Consider the following 9,114-nt stretch of genomic DNA (forward strand, 5'->3'; position numbering starts at 1 on the left):
GAACCCCACTCTCTAAAAATCTTAGTTTATTCTTAAAAAGCTTTGAGGATGCAAAGTGCTAAGTGCAAATAATAATTATACTTCCTTGACTACTTACATGCAATTGGTGCTTGGCAGAGGAATATAATTTCCATATACATTGGTACGTATTGCAAGGCACATCGCTTCATTACGATCTGAAGGCAAGATGGTTCCAGACTTAGTAAGAAGGCCCAAGTTGTGGTAAAATGTATTGCGTTGCTCCATTCCATCCTCAAGGAAAAAACAGTGACCCAGGGTATCATAGCCAATAGTATCTTTCACCTGAACCAAACATATAAAATACTGGTTACACATTGAATAAGTTGCCCTGGAACTAATGATAAATTAAATGATACTCAGCACTAATAAGGCTGGAAGAAAGTGCTTATTAGCTGAAGATCATGAACCTATTCACACTGCTGTCAATAGTGAAATTTCTGTTGATGTTAATTTGAGTAGACTCATGTGTAACTGAGGGAAAATAGTAAACGACTCGAGTTTTTGAGAGAAGATTTCTTACAATATCATAGACTATGTATCTCTAGCAAAGTAAGTGTAGGGTTAAAACCTACTTTAGCAAAATGCTTAGCAATAAGCAATGCCATTCTGTGCCTCAATATAATTATTGCACACTGAAAACTGAGATGACTCATATTGTGACCTATTTGTAACCCCTGTCAGTTGGACACTTCCGACCTGTCAATGAGCAGGTTGTAGAAGGGTATGGTTTGACACTTCAGACCTGTCACTGATTGGGTTGTAGAAGGGGTGGTTTGGCATGGCCCTCCTTAGGGAGCAGGCAGAGGCAGCAGGGTACAGTGGAACATAAAAAAAAACAAGATAACTGGATGCTGATATAGCGCAGCTGGTACCGCTAAGGTTGATCCCCTGGTCAGTAAACCATATGTAAAATTCAACCATACTAAAAAGTTGTAAAACATGATTGGTTTACTCTCAAAACCACTGGAACATAATTTTATGTTTGATAGAACGTAAAATGCGTAAGCGACTGTCACAGGTTGGAAGCGTCAGGATTCTCCTGACAGCGGTTAACATCCTGCCAAGGATTTCTCTCAAGATCTCCAGGACACCTGGCCAGCAGACTCTGGGGATCCTGACACTGAAGTCTTCCACAACTTGCAATTGTACTTCTGCAGTATGTTACATTATACTGTATGTGAAGCAAACTTGTAGTTTGTTAATAAATCAAGCCAATTATCAGAATGGTTCCTTGGTCTTAATCACTACTTTACCCACTAATCCCCAAGTTATTCCTAATATTCCAAAACAGTAAGCATGTTTTACACGTTAATGCATTATTTGTAATGCTCTAGTTTGCTTTACTAAGACATTTCGCAAGAAAAGTACAAGATTTATTAATGGTGTGCCCTAGTATGATATTTCTAGAAGTTTTCTCCTGCATTCTCAGAAACTGCAGCACCATGGCATCCCTAATGATCTGTAAAGGTTGTGTGGAGATTACACTCCACTGTCGCAGCTCACGTAAGATTAACTGACGTGCACATGGATACTGCATTAAATCATAATTTGACCACAAGGGCTTAACACAAGCTTCCTTTGATGTACAGTCTTACAAAGATAAATTTAGAAAGGCTTGCTGTAACTATGAATACTAAATCAGGCCAGATAAAATACTATTTGTTACTAAATCATATTTGATAGCTTAAGTATTTTACTGGAGCCTAACTCTATAATTCAAATGAAATGGGCACACTCAGTTGCTACTTATACATGCAAAATTCCCTTTCACATCAGTCAGAGCTGTGTCTGTGTAAAGACTGTCAAATTAAATAATATTAACCCACTTGGTTTCTGTAGGTACACAGGTGGATGATTAAACTAGACACAATTTCCTCGATCTATATGTTGAAATGAACTACAATTGCATATTACATCTATAATCAGAGGTGACATTGCCAGCTTGCTAGGAATGGTAATGCTCTAACCAGGTATCTCCCTCATTATGATGGGCAGAAGCAGCATTTTCAGCCAACATTGGTCTGCTGAGGAGCTGTACAAGACTGTTGTTCTGTTCTGTTCTCTGGAAGAAGGTGGTGATGAACGGTAGGTCCACGTTCAAAAGAGCAGTAGAATTTCAGTTTGATGCTTTGCTTTTCATGGACCTAGCTGTGGGTTATGAATATGGGTCTCAGAAAAAGAACTGGGAATAATACAGCATTATTTAAAGGGCCTTTATATTTGCACTGAAAGATGGGGGTCCCAATGCATAGGTTAAAATAACATCTAAAGAGCTGCTTATTCTGGCATATAGATAATATATTATGAATATATATCAGAAAAGACAGAGTACCTGTGGTCCTGTGAAATTAGGGGTAGCATATTAGCGCTAAGTGGTAAAAGGGGTGATATGCCTACAATTGAAACTGTCCATTCTTCAATCTAGTCCCTGTAGTGTTTCCAACATCAGATAATTAGGATGCTTTTACACACTGAAATATATATAGCTCAGCAGTACAACATAAATGACCTTTATGCACTGCAACACTATACAGTAATTGCTACAGTAGTCTATGATATGTGTTACACATGTCAGTGAAGCGAGAGGCATGTCACAACCTGCTTTTCAACTGTGGTAAGTAACCTAAGCTGTGCTATGATGCTGCTGATTTATGACATGCACAATCCTGGCACAGCACAAAACCAGATATCTGAACTGACCTACTGCACTGACATGCATGCAATATGCCAGAAAATGCTGCACTTTGCTAAATAATGTCATAAAACACTGGGGTAAAAACAAGCCCTATCTAAATTGTTCTGCTACAGACTCTGAAGTTTCATAATCTAGTACCAAAAGTATGTACATATCAGAGCATCTATAGTTGAGTTTGAGAAAAATAGCTACAGATTTATTTTCATTATTGTATCAGAACGAAAGGATTTCATTCACAGATTCAGATACTGCACTTACACCTTGCTATACAGTGTATCCATTGATTCATCAGCTCCAAGCCCTTGTAAACCCATATGCCAGATCTAGATTTTATACCTGGATTTTTGATTTAGTTAACAAATGTGAAATCACAGATAGCTCCTTACTGACTGCACTTTTTTGAAGGATTAAGACCACAAGTTATTCCACCTAAGGTCAACATCCATTTGTGCTCTCATTTTTCATACCAGAGACCTGACTCAGGAAGTCATATATAAATTAGTGGTTTTGGTAGAGAGAAGGAGAATGTCTGTTAACTCCATCCACTTCTGGCTGAGCCTTCTGGGAGCTCTGCCAACACATACACATACACGTTCTCTATAAGATGATAATCAATGCTTTTTGCCAGCCTGGACATTACAACCAGATCCTGTGATACATGCAAAGTGCTCTCAGAGACCCTTCAACTCACAAAGACAGCATCAAATTCTGGCTTTTGGTGAAAATGCTCCCCCTAGATGGTCACATCCACATGCTGTAAAATAATATACATCTATATTCTACCTTGAAACAGCTCTATATCCAGGAGCAAGAATCATCTTCCCTGAGGAGCACTTGGGAGTCAATGTCAAGGGCATTTATGGAGAAACATATGTAACATTCCCTCCAAATAAGTATTTCCCCGTTGGGGAGGTTTTTATCCAGAGTACCAGCACAGGTCATCAAAGGTGTGCAGAACTTGGAGATGACCAGATCTGTGCAGGAAACCTTTTCTTTTCTTTACTGAATACATTTTCGTCTTAGTCCTTTATTAGAATGCCCTTTCCACACTGTCAGAATTTGACCCAAAGCCAAATTCCCAAGCTCTCTTGGCATTGACTTGCCAAAAAAAGCCATCTGGGGCCTTGTTGCTCATATTTCTTTCCATTAGTCCTGTGAACATTTTTTGAATTAGTCTAACCCTGTTCCTAGCTCAGCCATCTCTCTATTTAGTATCTCTGGCGCAAACTAAAAAGCCTGTAACTTTGATGTGTTACATGAAGGCACCTTTACATTTTAAATTCAAGTTCCATACCACCGAAGTTTGCCCAGACCTGGGACAAATATTTCAATATCTTTGATCAAGTTTAAAGGTATGCCAAAACACAGAACTCAATATTTCTTTCAACAGATAAAACTACCGTGTCAGTCTAACTTTGATACCATCCATTTTGATACCAGTAACTTTGATACCATCAAAAGTATCAGGGCAAAAAATATACTAGTGAAATAAAAGTAATGTTCCACAGTAAGTAATTGTACTGTTTTAAAATCTTGCTGACATTTTACTTGTTTCTCCCCATGTTTAGTAGTAAAAAAATAAAAGAAGGAGTAGAATGACAATAAAATGTATTCCTACCAGAAGGCCATGAGTTCCATGTATGGCAACACACCTAGAGAAACAGTGATGAATGGCCAGATTATCTAGGTAAGTAGGGGGATCATATCCTCCTCTCTCATCCACATCTCCAGTCAAGTGAAAATGCACTGGATAGCTGCCCAGTATTTGCTGCCCCATGTTTTTTAATTCCACTCCTTCCATGTGAACAGAGCTAAAATTTCTTTGGATCTGTTGAGACAAAGACAGAATTAAGGAAAAATTTTCAGTACAAAAGCATGACAGGAAAAAATACATATTTTTCCAGCAGGCAACAGGTGTGTAAAGTAATGAAGGGCCTGGGCCTGCAAAGGACAGGGAGTCCTCTGCTTTCACTGACCTCAGTGTAGGATGGGCCCAAATGCTGCATATGTTGACAAGTGTTTCAACTTCTTAAATACCCAGGGAAGTGATAACAAAAAGGAACAGTATCATAGAAATTGGAAGGGACCCCAGGAGGTCATCTAGTCCAACCCCATGCTCAAAGCAGCCCCAGCCAAACCAGTCGAGCCAGGGCTTTGTCAAGCTGGGCCTTAAAAACCTCCAGGGAAAAAGATTCCACCACCTCTCTATGTGACCCATTCTAGTGCTTCACCACCCTCCTAGTGAGAAAGTTTTTCCAACCTAGACTTCCCTTGCTGCAACTTGAGACCATTGCTCCTTGTTCTGCCATCTTGCACCACTGAGGACAGTCCAGCTTCATCCTCTTGGGAACCCCCTTCAGGTAGTTGAAGGCTGCTACAAAATCCCCTCTCAGTCTCCTCTTCTTCAGACTAAACAAGCCCAGTTCCCTCAGCCTCTCCTGAGAAGTCTTGTGCCCCATCTCCCTAACCACTTTTGTTGCCTTCTCTGGACACTGTCCAATTTGTCCACATCTTTTCTGTAGCGAGGGCCCCCAAACTGGACACAGGACTCCAGATGTGGCTTCACCAGTGCAGAATAGAGGGGAATAATCACTTCCCTCAATCTGCTAACAACACTCCTACTAATGCAGCCCACCACATTGTTAGTCTTCTTGGCAACAATGGCGCACTATTGACTCATATCCATCTTATTGCCCACTGTAACCCCCAGGTCCTTTTTGGCAGAACTGCTGCCCAGCCAGGCAGCCCCCAGCCTGTAGCGGTGCACAGGATGTTTCCATCCTAAGTGCAGGACTTTGCACTTGTCCTTATTGAACCTCATGATATTTCTTTTGGCCCGATCCTCCAATTTATCTAGGTCACTCTGAATCTTAGCCCTACCCTCCAGTGTATCTATTACTTCCCGCCCCAGCTTGGTGTCATTCACAAGCTTGCTAAAGGTGCACTCCATGTCATCTTCCAGATCATTAATGAAGAAGCTGAACAAAACCAGCCCCAGGACCAAGCCCTGGGACACTCCACTTAATACCAGCTGCCAATTAGACAATGAGGTATTGATCACCACCCACTGAGCCCGGTGATCCAGGCAGCTTTCTATCCACCTTACAGTCCATTCATCAAACCCATACTAGAAGAGCAGCATCCAACCCAACTAGGAGAACATCATCCATAATATTTATTTCTGGTAATATGCACATATATTTGACAGCTATAGAAGGTCTGGGAAGCACAGGAACTGCTTTCTCATGCTATCCCACTAAAATTAGGATACTGAGAAATGAGGATGAATAGAAGGACTATGACCCAGCCTCATGCCTGCCAGCCTGAAGAGCAACAGATAGAACAAATGGTATTTCTGGAGGCAGCACAATCTCTGTGCTGCTTCTCTTCAAGCAGCATAACTTCACACAGACCCTTACAGTCAGGACTAAGCCTTACAAACAAATCCAGCCTAGTCCAGAGAAAGGTTGAGGAGAATGTGGGACAAGATGTGAAACAGTGGGTGTGCTTTTATTTTGGCTCAAGTTATGCCAGTACCTCAATAACTTTTACATATCCTCTCTCATATATCCAAATGCAAAAGTATCTTTTGAGTTACAATGATCATTCCTTGTAACTCCTGTGTGAAGTGGGAAGGGAAGTAGATAACTGATGTAAATATATAGAGATGTGCATTAATAATCACTTACTTTAATATGTCCTCCAAATGTGTCAAAGGAGAAAAACTGGCAATGGTTTTGTCCATAACAAGAGTCCTCCATTTCTCCTTTAATAAGTATATTTCTAGTTAGAAGACCAACCTCTGCCCTCATGTCTATGCCATCTACAACTTCTCCAATATGAAGATAAAGTGGGCTGCCTGTAAAACGAAAGGTGGGGGGGGGGGTTGTTTGGACAAATTTAGTATATTCTGTCATCACACAGTTCTAAAGTTTCTTTTAACAAGACCCAATCAGGCATTTTTATGAGTGCTATGTGGTTTTCAAATACAAAAGGTCTGCTCTTACAGCGCTGAGCACCTCTTTGGATTTCTAATCAGTGATCAGACTTCCCAGGACCAGAACCTACTGCCTGCATCCTGCAAACAAGCAGGTGAATGCTTTCATTGGCTGCAAGAGGAATCAATGCTTAAGTGTGCACCTACATGCCTAAATGCTTGCAAAAACAGCTGGAAAGGAAGAATTAAAAAAACCTGACAATAAATATTTGTGCATAACAGTAGCTTAAGAAAATGTGTCATACCATCAATCTTCACTTGATTACTTTTACATTCAGGGCAAGGAAGGAGATTAAATTCCTCAGCTTGATGCATTGAATAATCAGTACTAGCAATGACTATCCTATCTCCAGGTAACCAACTTGTAACATCATCCACCAAGCTAAGAGTTATGCCTTTGGACACTTCCACTTTAAATCCATTATGAGGTACCCCTGAAAAATCAAACACACCTTACTGTTATTACTATTTACAGCTGTATACCCCTGTCCTGTGCATTTAGATAAACAAAGAATACATGCAATTAGCTAAACAGAAGATCGACTCAATTTTAGTTAAATAATTCAGAGAACAGCAGCAGGGGTCTGGCTATTAAATAATTCAGCCCCATATCTTATGATGAGTTTAAACTCAAAAAAGTGTCATGACATTAATATTAAATTTTGATGCCCATACACCCAAGCATATAAGAAATGTCTGTAATATGATTATCATATAATTAGGATGTTGATGGCAGGGGGAAAAAAGGACAGTTTAAAGAGAAGATTGGAGCAGGACACTAAACCTTTTATCCATCCGCTGAAAGCAGTGACTGTAAAATGGGTTCCATCATAGGTCTGAAAGTCTCTTTCTGCTATGGCTAGTCCTGTTGTTCCATTTCTTTGGTACTGCTTTCTGTCTTCCGAGGTCGAAAACTGATCGCCTCCAAGGACCCCAACCAGAGCCCAGGGCTGCCTGAGGAGACCAAGAACAGTCAATGATCATCTTGAAAGAAACACACCGCAACACCCTACAGCCTGGACAGATCTGCTGCATTTGGAGAGTTAGCGTTAGAGACCGCACGTTCAAAATAAAGCTTGGCACGGTTGGATTAAATAACACCCAGATCTACTACACAGTTCCCTTAATGACTGCTTAGGTTAATGTTTTACGCATTATGCTATTGCCCTCAGAAACATGACTTTGATTCTTGAATCTATTTGCAGAAACACGAGGGTTTTGATCTGAGGGATGCCATCGCCCAGCTGGGCGGGCGTTTCCAGCCATAGGCTCAGGCCTGTGCTCCTTCCCCGTGAGACCGGTGCTGGGGTCAGAAGCCCCCCGGGGTGATAAGGAGCTGCTGCTGCGACGCGGAGCTGATAGCTGTCAGCGGCAGGCAGGGAGCCGGGAGCTGTCCATGGTGGCGCTACAGGTTTGGGATGCTGGTGGCCACGTGCGCAAGAGCGGCTCGGCTGCGGGGTCTTGGCACAGGCGCGCCCGGGCCGGGCCGCAGTGCTCCTGCTCCCGCGGGCAGACCTGATCCCTTAGTCGTGGCCTGCTCGCTCGGCCCTAGCCCGGGCCGCAGGGCAGCAGCACGCTGTGGGGGGGAAGCCTCGGCTCCCTTTAAGCCTGGCAGTGAGCGCTTGCTGGGGGGTGTTGCCTCCTACCTGTAGCCCAGGTGCAGGATGTGCTGGCTGTGAAGAACCTCCCTGAGCAGCAGCCGGGCTTCCAGGGTCAGACTCCTGGCCGCTGAGTCTCCCACAGCGGCTGCCACCACCCTCCCCGGGGCTTGACTCGCCAGGAAGTCCCTCAGCCTCCTGCTCTCGTCTGCCCACAGGTGGGTGTCAAAGCGACCGGCTGCCACCACCTGCCCCGTGCCCCCATCGACGACGCGCAGGTTGAGGCCACGGCTGCTCCACTGCTTCTGGGACTGGTGGGCGCCGAAGCGCAGCCCGCCGGGGTGCAAGGTTTTGTCCAGGAGGGTCCAGGAGCGCGGCGTCCTGCCGTGCAGCTCCAGCGTGCCCCCCGGGCCCACGCCCACGAACTTCCTCCCGTAGCCCGGCACGTCCGGCCCCTCGGCGGCTCCGCCATAGAGCGAGATGGTGGCCCGGGAGCGGTACGGGCAGCGCCGGGAGCCGACGTGCAGCGCCCCGCCGTCCTGGATGAGGATGTAGCGGGCCCGCAGCGTGATGGGCTGCTGCCGATCTGCGAAGACCAGCGTCCCTGGGAAGGCGGCAGGCACGGCTGCTCAGCCGGGACCCGCGGCCAGCCCGGCGGGACAGGACCGCGATGCCCCCGGCGCCCCTTACCGCCGTGCTGGATGCGCAGCGAGTGCAGCGTGGCCGAGCCCTCCAGCCGCCGCGCCTCCCCGCTGCCGATGAGGGCCGCGAGCCCGCCGTCGTGCCCGGGCTGCCAGGGCGTC

General features: G+C 44.5%; 2 protein-coding genes across 2 annotated transcripts in view; both read right to left on the reverse strand.

Moving 5' to 3' along the window:
- Window positions 1–9,114, reverse strand: part of CEMIP (cell migration inducing hyaluronan binding protein) — a 139,009-nt gene that overhangs the window by 129,724 nt on the left and 171 nt on the right. The window lies entirely within an intron of this gene.
- Window positions 1–9,114, reverse strand: part of LOC109308772 (transmembrane protein 2-like) — a 65,998-nt gene that overhangs the window by 51,127 nt on the left and 5,757 nt on the right. Inside the window, exons 2-8 of the mRNA XM_019533175.1 lie at window positions 9,002–9,114; window positions 8,360–8,915; window positions 7,498–7,667; window positions 6,959–7,147; window positions 6,406–6,575; window positions 4,335–4,544; window positions 98–303 (exon numbers count right to left, since the gene is read on the reverse strand). The exon at window positions 9,002–9,114 is cut by the window's right edge and continues 217 nt beyond it. Of these exons, the coding sequence (XP_019388720.1) occupies window positions 98–303; window positions 4,335–4,544; window positions 6,406–6,575; window positions 6,959–7,147; window positions 7,498–7,667; window positions 8,360–8,915; window positions 9,002–9,114 (1,614 nt within the window). The remainder of the gene's footprint in view (window positions 1–97; window positions 304–4,334; window positions 4,545–6,405; window positions 6,576–6,958; window positions 7,148–7,497; window positions 7,668–8,359; window positions 8,916–9,001) is intronic.

This window comes from Crocodylus porosus, unplaced genomic scaffold, assembly GCF_001723895.1.
Source record: "Crocodylus porosus isolate Cpor-Errol unplaced genomic scaffold, CroPor_comp1, whole genome shotgun sequence".
Classification (NCBI taxonomy): Eukaryota; Metazoa; Chordata; order Crocodylia; family Crocodylidae; genus Crocodylus; species Crocodylus porosus.